General features: G+C 37.1%; 2 protein-coding genes across 2 annotated transcripts in view; one reads left to right on the top strand and one right to left on the bottom strand.

Annotated features, from left to right (window-relative positions):
- lmbr1 (limb development membrane protein 1) overlaps window positions 1-10,101 on the bottom strand; it is a 35,562-nt gene extending 25,461 nt beyond the window's left edge. The window contains exons 1-5 of the mRNA XM_023949893.2: window positions 9,823-10,101; window positions 4,940-5,012; window positions 3,951-3,990; window positions 3,122-3,261; window positions 1,644-1,747 (exon numbers count right to left, since the gene is read on the bottom strand). Coding sequence (XP_023805661.1) covers window positions 1,644-1,747; window positions 3,122-3,261; window positions 3,951-3,990; window positions 4,940-5,012; window positions 9,823-9,885 — 420 coding nt within the window. The 5' untranslated portion in view covers window positions 9,886-10,101. The remainder of the gene's footprint in view (window positions 1-1,643; window positions 1,748-3,121; window positions 3,262-3,950; window positions 3,991-4,939; window positions 5,013-9,822) is intronic.
- Window position 10,102: 1 nt separating this feature from the next.
- On the top strand, window positions 10,103-17,539 carry nom1 (nucleolar protein with MIF4G domain 1). Its single transcript, XM_004081114.4, has 11 exons — window positions 10,103-11,180; window positions 11,265-11,377; window positions 12,183-12,378; window positions 12,560-12,883; window positions 13,006-13,116; window positions 13,300-13,470; window positions 14,328-14,449; window positions 14,531-14,663; window positions 16,640-16,771; window positions 16,875-16,984; window positions 17,188-17,539. Exons 1-11 carry the CDS (start codon window positions 10,287-10,289, stop codon window positions 17,363-17,365), a joined length of 2,484 nt encoding a protein of 827 aa, XP_004081162.1. The 5' UTR covers window positions 10,103-10,286; the 3' UTR covers window positions 17,366-17,539.
- Window positions 17,540-18,437: the final 898 nt, after the last annotated feature.

Consider the following 18,437-nt stretch of genomic DNA (forward strand, 5'->3'; position numbering starts at 1 on the left):
TTAGGCCGTTACCAATAAAAAAGTGGCATTTTGATTATTTCATTTCTAAAATAATGAGACACTGCCACAGCACAGTGCATGCAAATGAGAAACCCAACACACTGGACAACCTCTGGCAGTGAAAGACGCAGCTTGCAGCTGTAAAGCTCGACATTTTACAGCAGCAAATAAAGCTAAATCATAACATCTGACATCAGGACCCCAAGTCCCCTTGATTCATCCACAATTTGGACAATTTGTGAAACTATCAATCAGGCAGGCAACAGAACCTTTTAAGAAGTGAGCATTAAAAAAGAAAAACATTTTAAAAAGCATCCACATTTCCATCCTTATTCTCCTGGCGTCTTTTAGTGCATCGTCAAAAGTAAACACAGCCACATGAAAAAGCTGACTCGGGACGTTAGTAATGAAATTCATCATTTGCTTCATTTCCGCAGTCAAAGGGATCTTGCGGGGCTTCAACATTAGCCCAGGAGGTTAAAATGCCACATAAAACCTTATGATGTTGTGCTTTAATGCTGTTATAGGATAAAAGGATAATGCCACATTATAAAAGCTGGGATCTGCGTTTAACTTTCTTCTGGTGTCGGTCACATTATTTCCTCCACAGGCAGGCCAGATCTTAAAGTGGAACTAGACAATCCCTCCCATATTTTCTATCCTCTTTAACATGCACTAAATATACGACTGGATGTGCTGCTGAACACTAAACAGTACTTCCTTAGAGTACATTTATGGAAGGAAAGGGTTTTGAATGAAAGTGACAGAAAAAAAATAAAAGACATAATGTGATTGTGCTTCCTGCACATCAAGGCCTCACGAAATCCAACAAAAACAAATTAGCGGACTAAAGAAAAACAGAACTGGCCCGTACACTACAGTACAGACTAATTTTTATGTGCTTTTGCCAAGAGGGACATAAACCAGAGAGAGTTCAAACTGTGACACAGGATAGAGGTGTATTAAAAGTAAATCTTTTGCCTTCCATTTCGCAAGGCCCTATTGTCCCGTCATGTTGCTGCGACTTTATGGACTTTTGGAACACAAGCCTCCAGCCTCTTTTTTTTTCTATGGGGGGGGGTGAGTAATCAATTAAACGAGGAAGTTCGCTGAGCCTTACAACTCGATTATTAGCCTGCGCTTTTGAAGTTTTATTTTAGGGGGCTGGGAAGCGGGTGACAAGGAATCAGACTTTAAATCAGTGGGGCCGATGCAGCAGTGTTGAAGCGTTTGCAGCCTATAGACTTATTGAAAGAGTTTGTCAGGATGTGGCACTAGGCGAAGACCAGATTCAAACTTAATGAGCTTTCTGCGGTGGCAGTTACAGTCAGTTGCTTGAGTCACGAAAAGGGCAAAGACTTGAGACACCTGTTGCTGCTTTGGTCGCTAACCGAAAAGAAAAAAAAAACCCTCCTGCATGGTAATACAGCTGGACCAAAAAAGGCTAATTTTCTGTTTACATGTTTAAACTTTAATTTTCACTCAGATAAAATTGTTTGTGCATCAAAACATTTTGGAAAAAAAATTTAAAAAATAAAAAGCTGCGAGATGTTTGTTCAATTTGTTATGAAAGTCAGCAAACTTACTTAAAATTTCATGCAACTTCCCTTAAGAACACTTTAGCATTAATGTGTGAATTTTACCTTTTTTGAACCTGCAAATCCCTCAGACTCCAAAAAGAAATAGGCGAATGGCATCAGCACAAAGAGGCAGAGGTTGGAGAACAATGACACCAGGTTCCACAGACCTGCAGGATTTCAACAGGTTTCACACTCATTCATGCTTTTAAACATAAACATATATGATCAATCATAAAACTCTTTTGTTAAAGTATCAATAAGCTTCTTTTTAGTGTTTATTTAAGGATACACCCAGACACTTCATTTAGAGAAGCTAGAAGTTATGGACTTTACTGCCACCTGGTGGTGTGTTTCAACATAGAAACAGCCCAAATGCCAGATAATCATCAGAGAACATGTTTGTACTAGAAAATGGAAAAAAATAAGACTGTTTCTTACAGTTGCTTCAAACCTAAATAGAATTCCAAGTTTAGGGTTTTTGCAAAAAAGAAACCGAAGGAAAAACACAATTTATTGATGGTGTAAAAATAGAAAATGTAGCAGAGCTGAGATTTATTAGGATAATATGGATGAAAATCTATCTTTGAAAATCATGCGTATCATATGATTAAACTAAAGTGTCCGAAAGTATATTTGTGTTGAATAATGTGAAGTATTTTTATCGGATATAATAATGAAAAGGTTGCACTTATTCTGCCTTTTCTGACTTATTGTGTAGAAGTGTGTGGTAATCCATATAAAACTAATGTATGGCCATTTTGTTTATTGCAGAAATGAATTATTCGTTTCTGCAATAAAAAACTATAAACTGCGTAAAGAAACGTTCAGAAAGTTGGATGTAGACAAGGTACAAATGTATTACTCATTAAATCTACTCTTCTGAAAGTTGAAAATTAAAATTAGAGGGATGCCAGAGAGTTCACAAAAAGCTTTTACTTTCTGTTCTGACCATCTAAATCATAGGAGAATTGATTTCAACTACCCTGTCGCTACGTTAAAACAATTGTGTTTTTCTTTTCACAACAGAGTAATTTGAAAAGATGTAAACATATTCTTCAGTTTAAAAAAAAGGATTGACAGATCAAACTTGGGAGTTATGATAACAGTTATTAGTGTTTGTTACTTCATCTTTCTGTCCATTTTCCTTTGGTTTATCTGTATTGTGGTTGTGAATAGCCAATGGCAAACCATTTCAAGATATGTATATTCATTCAAATATACATTCTTATATACAGGTATTTCTTGATTAAGTAAGGAGTGAACATAAAATAAGAATTTTATTCTTCAAACTGCTCCCTTGCATTCATGAAGTTGTAAAATTCTAACGTTGAAAAATGTATGTTACTCTGTACATGTCGCTAATTTTTTAATGAAAGGAAAGAAAAGAGCATCCACCATGAATGTACATTGTTTCCTCTTTGTTTCAATGTGATTCACCTTTGGAATTCTCGCCGTTTCAAGGATTGTTATTCCTTTAAGGTTATTCAACATCTTTTAATTTGAAAAACACAACCACACACTCATCTCGATGAGCTACTAACCGTGAATAAGAGACCCGTTGAGCCACTGAATATAATAGTTTCTGGGAAAGGAGAGGAGGATCTCATTGCTGATGATTGAGAAAGGCAGCAGGAACACGGCTCCTCCAGACACTGCCAGGGTGAAGGTGCAGAGGTATAATCTGAAAAGGAAGGAGGAAAAAACACGCAACCACTCAAAAATGTTAACCAAATTAGAACCTGCCGATTAAAAAAAGATTAAAGCAAAACGTAAAAAGACGACTAAAGAATTAAAATTTAAAAAAAAACGGGGGGGGGGGGGTGTACTGGTGTTTTTAAGACCTCCTATTATAAGATTACTATAATATTCAGTTAGTAAGATGCTTTTTGGAAAATTAATGAAAATGTAAATTAGGCCTGACAATCAAGCTTCAGAGGAAACTTTCTTACAGTTATTATTTCTTTGGATCTTCTCTCTGCTCTTCAGAAAATTAAAGTCCTCCGTTAAGCATAAGATGTTACAGAGAGGCAGGAAGGAAATCTTTGGATAAAAGTAATTAAACTGCTACTTTATAATAGGGATATCCCGATCAGGTTTTTTAGCCCGATCCGATTTAGAGTCATTTGATTTTGAGTATCAGCTGATATTGATTCCCGATCTGATACTTCAGGAAAAAATGAACAAATTCAATAAAAAGATCCCGGTTTGTCCTTTTTCTTTTATTTACTTTTTATCATTTAACACTTAAACAGAGCACTTCTGTGAAGTATCTTTAACAATCATATAAGAATTGTTGTAATAATAATAATAATACCTTATTTTGTGGAAATCTCAATGATGCTGTTCCACAAATGAGAAAAAGTCACTTACGATATTCTGTTGACAACTGCATCTTCATCTTCATGTTCATCTGTAAAAGAAGCAGAGCACCCAGACCTCTAAAAACTGTCTGAAAAAGGACAACACTTCAAAAGAGATCTTTAAAATGAAATAATAAACTCTGCTTGACCTCGTTTCTTTACCCCAGACAACAGATTTAACCATTTAGTTACAAAACATTCAACCTGCTGTAGCAAAATACATGTGTATATTTAACTAATATTCAAGCTCCACGGTGCATTATAATCTGTGTGTCACAGTACACAACACCATAAACTTATTTTAGGGCCTCGTAAACAGTTTAAATACCTGAAAACCAGAAAACAACATCCACAAGAACGTCACAGAGGACGTGTCTGTCATTTTCAGGCAGAGGAACTCGTGTTTAAATTATTCAATTGTATTTTTTGTAAATGACTGCCTTTGGTTTAAGTGATTCATACCTAAAAATGACAAAACGGTAGACATTGTTCACATAGCAATGAGCGATAATGTCAAAAATATTGCAACCAGTCCAGCCAGAGGACAAACAAGTCCTGCAAGCTTTGCAACAGGTTCGTGATCTTCCAAAGGCTGATTGGATGGAGAAAAGTCTTTGTCAGAAATAACAAAGCGTTCTTGTAAAACTTGAGGATTTATTGAGGGATTACAACAACACTAAGCAGAACATGTCAGCAATTTACACTCATGTTACCCAGCCCTGAAAGCAATGAAGGGCGGATACGGTTCATTCTGCTACTGAGTTAACTAGGGCAGATGACTATTAGCACTGGTGTTGCCTGTCTTCTGTACAGCTAATCTTTGTATACCGGGACATTCCTTCAAGTTAAAAACAAAGCTGTCATCTAAATGCCATAAAAGAAACTCCTGAAGAGAAAAGGCAATGATGGCTGGTGTGAAACTGATTTGCTGACAATAAGCGCTCAAGCTCATGGCCGGATTTTACCGAGCCGACGTTGAATGTGTCAGAGAAGACTCACCGCTCTTCCTCTTGTATCTGGTTATGATGCAGTAAGACACGATGTAGAGGACAGCAAACAGGAGGAAACAAATCTAAAAACAGGAAAAAAGTCATTGAATCAACACTCTGTGTTCTTGAACTTTTTCATTTAAAACATTTCATTCATCTAGTTCAGATACACTGTTGAGATGTTCAAAACAGTTCAATGTTAGAGAATTTTATCCTTGAATAAACTGACAGATCTGAATATTAGCTCTGGATTCCAGTCAGATGTAAATGTCCAGCCTTAAAAATGGCAAAACGCATGTAATAAAAAAAATAAAAAAAATTGTTTTTAAGTTTCAATTCAAAGTTAAAAAAAAAGCTGAGTGTTGGAAATATTCAAAAAAAAAAAAAAAAAATATATATATATATATATATATATATATATATATATATATATATATATATATATATATATATATATATATATATATATATATATATATATATATATATATATATATATGTTTTATGAAGTGTTTATTTACCGTACTCTTTTCTTGATATCAACAAAAGTTCTAAGTCAAGGTCATGCGGACCTTTTCTTGATGCCATCATAAAAGATGATTACATAACTTCTCTCAGGTACTCAGAATCCCAAAGGCATTTGGCTTACAACAGTCTTGCAAAATGCAACTTAGTTTTAATGATGCAAATGTGTAAACGTCTTAGTCCGGATTACACATAACCTAGCTTTCTTAGTGGAGTTTACACATAGAGTTTGATGAATTGCTCTTTTAGTCAAACCCCAAATGATTGAAGCAACAACTACAGAGAATAATAATAATCAAAAATGGTTTGACATTATGACAATGTAATGCTGTCAAACACAACTTTGGAGCCAAAAAAAGGTGATCAAAAATGTGCTTTAAAGGAAAAGTATTACAAAATCTTAAACAATTCAAATACCCCAAGGTGGTACTGGACTCAAGATTATTGTTCAGAGAATGTGTTTGAAATATTTGGGTAATTTTTAAAATATTAGAGCATCTCTAAAAGATAAAATGGCAAACACATTTTTTACTTTGCACGATATTTTCTCTGCTTCTTCTGTTGAATCATGCTATAGAAGAGCATTAAAAATCCCAGACAAAAGAGATCAATCCGTTCTACTGTGTTGTTTCAGTTTTGAACGGCTCAAATCTGCCTATCTGGTCTATAAAGTCCTTCATGGTCTAACTGAATGAGTTTATTAGACAGAAATCGGACAGGGTCTGTTGCAAAGTAACTTGAGCCCCCATAAGTAGTGACTGTGAGCTCCTATTTGGTTGAATATCTTTGTTTAAAATAGTCATATTCGGGTTTGCTATTCTGGAACAACTGTGGCGACGAGACACTCAGACATGATGGAGAATTCGCACATAGACTGTATTGTCAAATACAGATTTTATGCTCGTATCCATAGTTCCTTGCTGTACTAATTATTTCTATTTTGTTTGTTTATACAGTACAGACCGAAAGCTTGGACACACCTATTCATTCAAATGAAGGAGGTGTGTCCACACTTTTGGTCTGTACTGTATGTATATTGTTAACCAATTGTTTTATTTCGTTTAACTGATTTAAACTAGAAAGAGTTTATAATCTAACATATTTATTGTTCATGTAAATGCTATGAGCTCCTCCTCCTGATAGATACTCCTAGTAATGGAATAGATTAACCTGAACGGAGCAGATTTCCACTCATTCTTGAGGATTCAAACAGACCTCCATGAATAAAAAGAATCAACATATTTGATTAAATACAAGAAAATATGCCATGTTATAGCCCAAATAAACAAGATGAGAAACACAGGCAAAGTCAACATATGACAACATAATAAGCAGACAACCTTAAACTTGGACATAGAAGTAAACAGACAAAAACCCCAAATGCTTCTTTGTGAAGAAACATTTTATTTATTCTCAATCAGTTAATCAGCTGGTTTGACAAGACTACCCTACCAGTCAAACGTTTCGACACGTCCATTCATTTGAATTGATATGTATACCCAAATGTTTGATTATTCTTGTCTAATAAATTACACTAAATCAATTAGTTTAAAAATATTTACAGGGGAAAAACTCAAAAGTGAAATAGCTTAGTTTCAGAGTGACTTTCAAAATTAAAGCGGTGAAAAGGTCAACTAAAAGGTGTTCAACAACACAATTGATATGATTACAGAAAACACCAACCTCAGGTGATATCCAAATATCATCACCTCAATGTTGGACAAATCCCTTAAACATTTCAAGAAACATACTTGTCACCCAAACCCTGATCCTTAACATAACAGGAAGATAAATGTCACTAAAATGTACATTTTCTTACGTTCAGAAAAAAAATAAATGTAAATTTCTTTTTCTCTTTATGGCCCAGTTAAGGTGGGCAAATGAACAGGGAGCAATAAATCATTGTTTATCTCTGTATACTTAAGACTAATTAGATAACCAAAGATTCACAACAAGCTGGATAGTCAGAAAGATCCCGTTTCCTCTCCTCTACCGCCATAGTGAGACAGCATGTAACTAATGTTAGAAGCCCTCAGTTCAGCACTTTGCAGCCTGTCAGCACTGCATAACTCAGCATGGCTCGAGCTCTGATTATGAAATGACTCAGCCAGACCGTATACATTTCAGACAAATCTCCTCAACCGGTCTTGAAAAGAATACAAAATGCTATGTAACAAATGTACAACCATTTCCCCCCTTCGCAAGCTGCACAATAAACACATTTTTAATTGAAACTACAGCCTGTAATGATGCTGGTTGGGTAAAAAATCCCAAACAACGCAGAATCTGGAGCTTTTAAACTGATAAACCAACACAAACAGAAAGACAGATGGGTAACAGCACAGAAAAGCAAGCAAAACAGTCAATGCAGCAGTAAACCTTGTTATTGATAACACTGTTCTGAGGAAAAAGTCACATTTAGATAAAAATATGCATGGATATTGGGAAGACACCAACTCTAACAATTTGCAAACGATCTTAATTGGTTTGCTGTAGTTTTCTTAAACCTATGACAGATAAACTCCAAAGTATTTGTTGTTCTAACCTTTGGAAAGTTCATGCAAGTAACTGCTATGTCCCAAATATTCCAATAAAATGATTTAATAGAAGGAGGTTTCACAAACTAAAAAAGTGTGCATCACAATGTTATGATAAAAAAGAAATGCAATTCTGATGGAACAGACCTTTCATATTCAGAGAAACATGTCAAAGCAAAGTGACAACATGCAGAGGCATCCTTGAATTTTGTTCAAATGACTAGTTGAGCCACATTTTTTTTTTTAAATGTCATGCTACCTAGACTATTTTCCCACAGCAGGGTACTTTTAGAGTAGTTTTTGACAAACTTGCCAGGAAACATTATAAGAAATATTGACACCGTAGAAAACACAGGTTTCCAGATTTAACATCCATCAAAACAAGTGTAACATCTTGTGACTGAAACATGTTGACCAGCTTTGACTCAGCACTACCACAGAAGTAACATCAGACAGAAAACCATCCTTATGATGGTTCTCCTAATCATTAATGTTAGACGATACACTCACATTACAACTTGGTGCAGAGGGATTATGTAAAGCAAGCTGATATGGGATACAGGCCTCAGACGCAGCTATAGACACTCGGGACAAAATGTGCAAGCCAAACCTGGGATGTTGAGGTCGCCAATGAAATAGTAGATAGTGAATCTATGTATTTGTCAAGAACTCTTTTTAAAATAATTTTATGAGAATTAGAGTTCTCAACAGTTATTTTAAGGAAGAACAGTTAAATAACACACTTAAATGTGTAGACCCCATTTCTCAATATTAAATCAAATTAAGGTTAAAATTTATAAGATAATTTAACTGGAATTATAATTCAACAGGATTCAATTAAACCATGTATTCATTTATCTACTTCTAAAACCATTTTGTTAAATCTAAAATGGTTTAAATTGAAAAAGATTTCATTATCATTAAGGTAATTATAAAATATTATGTAGAAAAAAAATGCAAATGCCATTTTTGCTTGAAAAATGACAAAATAAAACCATTTTAAAACTAATTAATTTGATAAAACCAACTTAACTGTTAATTTCAAACTAATTATAAGTCCTTCCGATTCAGTGAAAACATGGAGGTGGCATTTTCAAAGTAAATATTGGTCAGCCTGATCCTTTTTTATTTCAAACCCAGCCCTTTGTCCCTTTCAAACAAGCTTATCCGGTTATGCTCAGGTCAAAAATAATTACCCACGTATTGATGCACTTATATCCATTGGTGCAGGAATGAATTGTAAATAGCTGCACAATAATAACCAAAATATTTGTGTGCATTCAGGAACATAACATTTAACATGTGCTGCTTTTCAGTCTAAATTTGTCAGTCCCAGACAAACAGGGATGTATTATTTTTGCTTAAAGTATTTTTTTAAAACGATATACATAGAAATAAAATAAAATCACATTGATTAAACACTGATATTAGCAAAGACTAAGATTTGAGTGCTCAAAAATAAAAACAGATGAATAAAATCTTTATTCTTTTCTAATTCACTTTCTATAAGTTGGATTCTTGACACATAAATAAATTACGTAGGAATTAACTAAAAGTCGTTTTTCTTTCTAGTACCTCCTCCGTATTAAGGTGCTAAGCTAGCAGCAGCTAACGCAGTGTTGCGAACACAAGTGTTTTATTAGAAATCTGTTAATGTTTTCTGTATTCAAATTACAAACAGTGCTATTGTTAATTAGAAAATAAAAGTTGGATTCATGGTTTCTAATGTGATTGCAATAATTACGATTATTTAGTGCCTAAGTCAGGACTAAAGACGTTAGCCAGCTAGCTATATAGCCAGCTAGCCTTGGCTTGCAGTTCCGTTACTTACGATATACTCTCGAACTTGGCTATGAAAATTCTGCTCTCTGATGGTAACATCGTCTTCTTCCATTCTTCATATTGCAAATACGAAGAAAAAAAAGCGACACGCCCTCTACATCACGGTTCGCGCGACTGGCAACACCTTCCAAAATCTCCAGCTGCTCCTCTCCTCGGCATAAACAGCCCAGTGACAGTTAAAAGCGAAGTACAAGCCGCTCCTTTACAAATACAAACCGCCCCCAAATAAACGCCGTCACCAGCAGGGGGCGGGCTTCCGGTGTGCCCCGGAAGCAGATTGTCACGTGTCCATAGGTCATATCAACAACAGCGTCCGCATGTGCTGTTTAGGTAATAAAAAGAAAATAGATGATTAAAAAAAGTATTAATATAGCAATTGTGGATGCCAAGTTTTCTATTTAAGAGAGCTGAAATATTTTATGGAATGACCCACTTTGAGTTAAATTTGTAAAAATGAAAGGCAAAATTAGGCAGAAAATGAAGAAAAAGAAGGCGAATCCAGTGCTACAAAAGTACATGACGACCGTGGATGATTTCGTTAAAAGTCAAAGTGGTCCAGACGAAGTCGGGAGCAGAAATGAGCTGAGGTTTGTGAAAAAGAAAAGCAGAAAAGAACTACGCAAAGAGAAGCGAAAAATGAAGAAAGCCCGAATGAAGAGTCACTACGAAGGCAAGAAGAAGAGTCCCTGTTTAACCCCCAACGATGGCAAGAGCACAACGAAAACAGAAAATCCGGATAAAAAGACGGATAAAAGTAAGGATGTGTCAAAGGCTGCCTCTGTGGATAAAGACAAATCTAAAAAAAAGGAATCCACCAAAAAAGGGAAACAAGTCAACAGACTGAAAGAGTCAAGACAGATGGCGCTGTTGGAGGCAAATGAACAAGAGGACAGAGAAATAAAGAAGCTAGAGCGGTTTCTTGGGCTGAACAAGAGGAAAAACAAGAAGACTCTTCCTCAGTCTTTTGTGACTGATGGGCTAGATTACATCCTGGGTGTTCTCGACTCTGGTTCCGCGGCTGCAGGAATGTACAGAGGTGATGATGATGATGACGACATGGAGATGGCCAAAGAGAACTTCGAAAAACTTGAAGAGAGCGACACTCAGCAGTCAGAAGAAGATGAAAAAGCTGAAGATGAGATGGCCAGTGAAGTGAGCGAAAATGATGATGATGATGATGATGATGATAAAGAGGAGGATGACATGGAGGAAGATGAGGAGGAGGATGTAAGGGAAGGCAGTGATGAGCTGATGGAAAGTGATGCTGCAGATGAAGAAAACAAAGAAGAATCAGAGGATGAAGATCAGAGTGATGAAAAAGCTCCTCCCAGCTTAAAGTCAGAAGCTGTAAGTTCAGATGCTTAGAATTCCTAGTTTTACCAAACGCTGAGACGTGCATTTATTTATGAATGATGTTCTCCTAATGTTAAGGTCACCACTGAACCTGGAAAGTACGTTCCACCTCAGCTGCGTAACGCTGGAGATGATAAACGCAAAGCTGAGCTGGAAAAGCTCCGAAGGAATATCAAAGGCCTCTTGAACAGGTAGCAGTTCTTCTATATGTTTATAAAGTTATATACATTTTTTTGGATTGTCAACTTGTAATCTTCAATCTGTTTTCTTTAACCATCTGAATTCAGCCCTTCTTGGAAAACTATATTTGACCCAAATCCTGATATGACCTGTATTTAAAAGAAAGTTTAATACATTTGATTTCTGTAAAACGGTTCTATACCATTCAATGTGTGATCACATCGTGTATACAATTATATTTTATTCTGATTGCAGAATAAAATAAATTAGCTTGTAAGGAAAATGAGCTTTAATGAAATTTCTTGAAAGGTTTGGATGAAGTCCTAAGAAGCCTTTATCAGACATTTTAAGATTTGCTATAAACCCCATTGAATAACTGGTTGGATTTTAGTCCAGGGATCATTTCCACCTCAAAACCGCAGAACCTGTAAAACTAAACTCAAGAAATAATTTCTTTTACAATCCAGCCCAGTTAGTGGCAAAGATGACTTGTATATGCTTTATGTTCAAGACAGAAAATCTTATAGCTTAATTCTATATTGAATTGTTTTTGTTGGTTTGTCTTGATAAATTCAATCTATGTGAGGTTTGTCTGCGCTAGTAGCAAAAAGTCTGAGTTACCAGAAACAAATCCGCATACATAACCTGTATGTAATCGTGTAGTATATCAGAAGCATCAATTGTGTTGAATTTTCATTTTCAAGATCTGAGAAAATCACCTTACTAGAAAGGCTTAAGTCCAGTTATGCTAAAATGTAGATTTTCTCATTTTTTGGGCGGTTTCCACAAATGAATGTTTTCGTTTGATGTTTTCAGGCTAAGTGAGCCAAACATGGGCTTCGTCTGCAGTCAGTTGAATGAGCTGTTTATGAACTACAGCAGGAAAGACATGAATGACACTCTGACAGAGGTGCTGCTTGCAGCCTGTGTGACGCCGACTTTGATGCCAGATCGCCTGGTAACGGAGCATGTGCTGCTCGTCAGCATCCTCCATCACTCTGTGGGACTAGAGGTAAGGTTATATCTGCTGTGTGAAGCTTCTGAAAAATGCAAAAACAGAATTGTATTTGGTTTAATTAAGTTACATTAGCTTATTGTGGGACTTGCAGACATCTTGTGTTTTATTATCACCTAAAGATGCTTGGCAGCATCAGCTTTACTAGCAGCTGTGATGATGTTTCATTTCCTTCCAGGTGGGAGCTCATTTTCTGGAGACAGTTGTGCGCAGGTTTGATGAGGTCTACAAGAGTTCCAGTGAAGGGAAAGAGTGCGACAACCTCGTGGCCATCGTGGCTCACTTGTATAACTTTCAGGTGGTACATTCCACCCTCATCTTCGACATCCTCAAACTTCTGCTGGGATCGTTTCTGGAGAAGGACATCGAACTCATTCTGTTTGTGCTGAAGAATGTCGGTTTTGCCCTGAGAAAGGACGACCCTTTGGCTCTAAAGGAGCTCATCTCTGAGGCTCAGCGCAAAGCCAACGACACAAAGTCAAAGTTTCAGGACCAAACCAGGGTCAGCCTGTAATTTACCTCCCTCCCACATTTGTAACTAATACAAATTTTAGTTTTAGTATATTGTTTTTTATGTCTTTGTTATTTTAGAAGACGATCTAACATGTATGTACCCTTTTGCAGGTGCGTTTCATGCTGGAAACTATGCTGGCTTTAAAGAACAATGACATCAGGAAGATTCCTGGCTATGATCCTGAACCTGTAGAGAGACTGAAGAAGCTGCAGAGGACTCTGGTGTGTGACAAAACAGTTTGTCAGAATTTATTTCAAGTCATTTTCAATTTCACCACCAGGTGGCCTCAGTGTACCGTGACACCATCTGTTAAAAGCACATTTTATCTACATTTTGTTCGGGCTTGTTTACATATATAAAAATATGCTTATTGCTTAAATGCTTTATAAATGTGTGGCACACAGATCCACCGAAGCTCAGGAGGCAGTGATGTGAAACTGAGGGTCTCGCTGGAGAATCTGCTTGCAGCTGAGCAGGTGGGCCGCTGGTGGATCGTTGGTTCATCTTGGAGCGGTGTGCCCATGATCGGCAAGCAAGAGGACCCAACTGCCAAGCACAGCTCTACTGAAGGCTGGGTACACCACCACACATGGATGGATGGATGGATGGATGGATGGATGGATGGATGGATGGATGGATGGATGGATGGATGGATGGATGGATGGATGGATGGATAGATGGATCAGCTCTCCAGCAACAACAGATAAGACATGACAGTAAAAACAGTGTGTGAAACGATAAATAAAACAAGAAAAAAATGAAAATAAATAAATTGATAGATAAGGTCCTACAAACCCTCCATGGGGGGGGTCGGTTAAAATACGTGCAGGCAGTGCGGCAATCTACCTTTCGATCGCACGGATTACGTGAGGTCAACATGAATTTCCATCCATTTTTGTGCTTAGTCACATGTAAATGTGTGCGAATAACATCGGCCAAACTCAAAGTGACCATAACAGATCCTGGTTTAAAGCACTTTTATAGATGCAAAAGGTGTAAACATTATTTTTTGCGAGGGAAAGTGTGCATTAATGTCTTCCTAAGCAATTTTTCTAGGTTAAAATGAAAAACAAGATGATTTGTTACTATTTGTTTTTTACATAAATATTTAGGCTACAGTCTGTTTTAATATTGTAAAGGGAAACACTGACAGTTGTTGTGATGCTGATTCATAACCACTGCAAAACAGAAAAAAAAACATGATTTATTTTAAATAACAGAGAGGAGCATACGTTTACATTAAGCAAGGATGCACATTTGTAAAAGGAAATTCTAAAATTTCTATTAAAAAAAAAAGAAAAAAATACAAAAACTGTGCAAAAACTATCATTTTATTTTACATTAGGAGCAGATCTGGGTAAAAATGTTTGATTAAAAGCAAAAACTAGCCAAAACATGATATTTTTTGAATCTTTATTTGTTTCTTCTCTAGTTCAGTGCCAAAGTTTTAGAGCTGGCAAGGAAGCAAAGGATGAACACTGAGGTGAGAAGAAACATCTTCTGTGTTCTTATGACCAGTGAAGATTACCTGGATGCTTTTGAGAAGCTGCTGAGGTTTGTTATAGCATTGAGACGGAATATTTTAGCATTCGCTTGGAGAATATAATGAATGAAATATGCTTTTGCTTTTGAAAGAATGGGCCTGAAAGACAAACAGGAGAGAGAGATTGTTCACGTTCTGATGGACTGCTGTCTGCAAGAGAAAACCTTCAATGGCTTCTACGCTGTGCTGGGAGAGAAGTTCTGCTCCCACGATCGCCGCTTTCAGGTGCGTTTTTTCCCAGCAATTTGAGAATAAACTGAAGGTAAGGCTTGTGTCGGAAATGCGGCTCATTCTATTAGATCGTTCAAAAGAATTAAAAGCAATTTAAAAGTCGATCACTTCATTCCGTGGAGGACTAAATCAGATGATCTGCTGGTGTTTGTTGAACCTGTGAAGCCCTCCCCAGTTTGTGTGTGGCCTGCAGATCACCTCTGCAGTGTGGGAGCCTCTGACACCTCTCTAACTGTGATTGCAAACAATGAGGTTGAGACCACACTTCACGCCTTCTACGCTGCCCCAACGCCATGTCAGAAACTGGTAACCATTGTCTCCATCAAGAGCTGGAGATGGGGCTGCTGGGAATGTTTGCTGTTCACATGCTAACTGGGTTTGGATGAGAAAGTCATCTTAGCAAAGTGGTCGGCTGGTAAAGGTGTCTGATGTGGTTTTGGAAACGCATATTTTCACTCACAATTTAGTCATGATAATACCTGATCCTGTCTGATATGGAAATACGGGGAAAAAACTTCTCTAAGTGAATGCAAAATAGTTAGTTTTCTGCCCCTATTAACACTTTATTCCTAATTTAGGTTTATTCAAAGCTGTTTCAGGTCACACAGCATCAGACGCACAAACAGCTTCTTCCCCTGGGCTACACGAACACCCTCAATTGATCCCTCTGAAAAATGAACAAAAAGTGTACACAAACCGCACACTATACTTTAACTGTATTTATTATTGTGTTTCCTGTATTTTATTATTATGTCTATTGTACCTCTTGTGCTGTTTCTTATGGTTTTTTATTTGTATTTAGTTATGAATTCACCTTTTACTCACTATTGCCCTGTGCACTGCTGCTGCTGGACCAACTACAATTTAACTGCTGCTGGCAGTATATTCTATTCTATTCTGTTCTATTCTATTCAAAAGTCTAATTTGCCATTTTTTGTAAACAAAAAAAAAGTTCAATCTGATCCTTATAATCTCTCTGACTCAGTGTTGATTGTTTTTGTGTGTGTCTGTGTGCGTAAGTGTGAGAGTGTGTTTTTTTAAAGTCCCGCCCCGATCACCTTTTCATCCATTGTAACAGTGTTCCCAGTGGTCTTTTAATTACGATTACGCCGTTTCAAGCCAAAAGTTAAAGAGCCAGTGTCATTTTCTGGGACGGTTTCTGCACAGCGGCAGTAGTTCATTCGGAAATCGCCTCTAAATTATGGGTGGGACCATTTGCGCAGAGCAACCGCGTCCCCCCTTCCCCTCTTAGTTACTGAGAGCTCTCAATTTAAGCCTAATTTTTTTTATATATGTCCTTTATCATCAGAAAAATGCCACCAGAAAATGTTAAATACAGTTATAGCACACTTTTCATCAGAGTGGGTCTTTAAAGAAAGTCTAAGTGAATGTAATGGCAAAGTCTAAGACGGTGATCTCATTGGTTGGAAATAGGAAATGGTCAATGGACCAGGCCTGATCTTTGTAAGAAAGTCCATGTAGTTTTTGAAACCCAGTTAATACCTAAGAACCAAATGGTTATCTAAAATGCTACACCCCCATTTTTGCAGTTTTGATCTTGAATAGGAAAAAAATTGATAATATACGCACAAATAACTGGTTATTTGTGTTATCATTGGGGGTGGCAGTGGCTCAGGCGGGTCAGCGGCTCTTGATCCACCCCAGTTACCGTCGTTGTGTCTTTGGACAAGACACTTCACCCTCCGTTCCTCCAGTGTGGCTCCACTGGTGTGTGAATGTGCATGAATGTCCCGAATGTTTTTATTCAAACATTTTAAGTATGTCTACCTATTAAAAAGTTGGATCCTTTTGCATCACAAGTTGAGTTCACCAAACCTCTGGTGGTTCAGTGCAGAAATCAAAAGGCTACCTTTTAGTTGGTACTCAAAAAGGAGAATTTGGTGCAACAACTACATCTATTTAGATCAAACAGAAACTTAAAACTTGATGTAATGCTTATTTTCAAACAGATGACGTTCCAGTTCAGTCTGTGGGATAAGTTCAGAGAGCTGCCCAACCTTTCCAGCAGCACCTTTAACAATCTGGTCCAGCTGGTGACCCATTTCCTTCAAAGGAAATGCCTTTCACTCTCCATTTTAAAGGTACCAAATGTTTCTCTGTAGGCAACACTTTCACATGTGCTTTTTCAGTTCATTGCATGAACTGAAAAAGTATTCATCATAGTCACTGTCTTTGCATTTTTAGGTGATAGAGTTTGGGGAGCTCGATAAGCCCACTGTGCGCTTTTTGCGTCAGGTGTTGACCAAACTGCTAAAAGACACCGATCCTGAAGATTTGGCCGCTATATTTGGAAGGTCTGTTCTTTATTTTTATTTTTTTTAACAAATAGTAAAGAAATGATCTAAATACATTTGTCCCTGGATTAAAAATTGTTAAGATTTTTAGTCAATTTTGTGCAACAAAAGGCTAAAAATCTGTTGTTGTTTTTTTTGCTGCCTGACATAAATCGTAAATTTGAAAAATCAACATTTGTCTTTTTTTTTTTCTCATTCACCAGGATTTCAGGAATTCCCCAGTTAGCAATGCTGCGGGAAGGCTTAAAGCTTTTTATCAGCCACTTCCTTCTAAAGAACGCACAGACACAGGCACCAGCTGAACAAGCGGCGCTGCTGTCAGAGCGCGCCGAGGTCGCCGCCAAAGCTATGGAGGCCAAAGAGGCCACACTCAAACTGTAAAACATACACACACCAGAAATCCAAAACACCTATGGAGCCCAAGGAATACCTTCTGGGTAAAATACTGTGTATAATGAGCAAACCTGTTTATAGAAAAGAAAAAACGACTGTTTTTATTTTATCCTTCTGGTGTTGATTAAATCGATACAAAAATAAAGATTTTAGACTACTGGATACTGTCCATACTAATTTTTGTACATTTGGTGATATAAAAACACAAAATTGATTTTTTTGTATTTTCATGGAGTTGTAATTCTATGAAAAGCCGTGTCTGTTTGATTTTTCGTTCTGTTGATTTTTTTTTTCTCTACCTTTCCATTGTGTGTGAACCGTGTGAATTTAAGGGTTTGCTGTGTTGTTCATTCATGTTTGCACACTCTGCTGCAGCGACCTGCTTGGGGAGTCTGAATCCTCTCTGGTGTGTTTGCTTCCTGACGCCAGGAGCTTCCCACATGGTTAGCATAGCAGAGCTGCTCTGTTACATTCGATACTTACTCCTAATTATTATCTCCATCCGTCTGAATTCATCCAGGGCTGCAGTGTGGGTAACCTGGGGTCAGGAATTGGCCGTCAAGGTCAGCAGGAGGAAATGTCTGTTGTTCACGAATGAAGCTGCTGTTTTATTTCATGGCGGCTCCTGATATCTCTCGAGGAACAAACAGGTGTGTTTATTAAATGATGGAGAAAAGGCAGATTTGCTCGGTATGGTGGAGATAATAGGATCAATGGACTCCGTGTTCAGGTCATACACAAGCTTTTGTCTGTCAGAGCTTTACCTGGTGACCCCAGGCTGAACTTTAATTTGGCCTGCTAAAACAAACAGCTGCAGATAACCGGCAGATCCTCTTGTAAGCATTTACAAATGGAAGGAAATCACTCAAACATCACTGATCACCAGGGAACATAAGGTTATTGCTCTAACGGGGCATACAGGTGAGTTGGGCCTAAGCACGGATTTGGGAATATAAATAACTATTTTTTATCAAAGTTTAAAGAAAAATAATTTAAATGATTGCAAAACGTACAATCAAATTAACATTTTCTTTATTAATTTAGTCTCTTGGATGAATGT

The sequence above is a fragment of the Oryzias latipes genome, chromosome 20 (genome assembly GCF_053564925.1).
Source record: "Oryzias latipes strain Hd-rR chromosome 20, Olatipes_Hd-rR_3.1".
NCBI classification, from domain to species: domain Eukaryota; kingdom Metazoa; phylum Chordata; class Actinopteri; order Beloniformes; family Adrianichthyidae; genus Oryzias; species Oryzias latipes.

Bases quoted from the DNA above. Each gene is read 5' to 3' on its own strand.
- nom1 (XM_004081114.4), top strand. From the start codon at position 10,287: ATGAAAGGCAAAATTAGGCAGAAAATGAAGAAAAAGAAGGCGAATCCA. The intron at 11,378-12,182 runs GTAGCAGTTCTT...TGATGTTTTCAG, and splicing joins ATCAAAGGCCTCTTGAACAG to GCTAAGTGAGCCAAACATGG. The intron at 14,450-14,530 runs GTTTGTTATAGC...TGCTTTTGAAAG, and splicing joins GCTTTTGAGAAGCTGCTGAG to AATGGGCCTGAAAGACAAAC.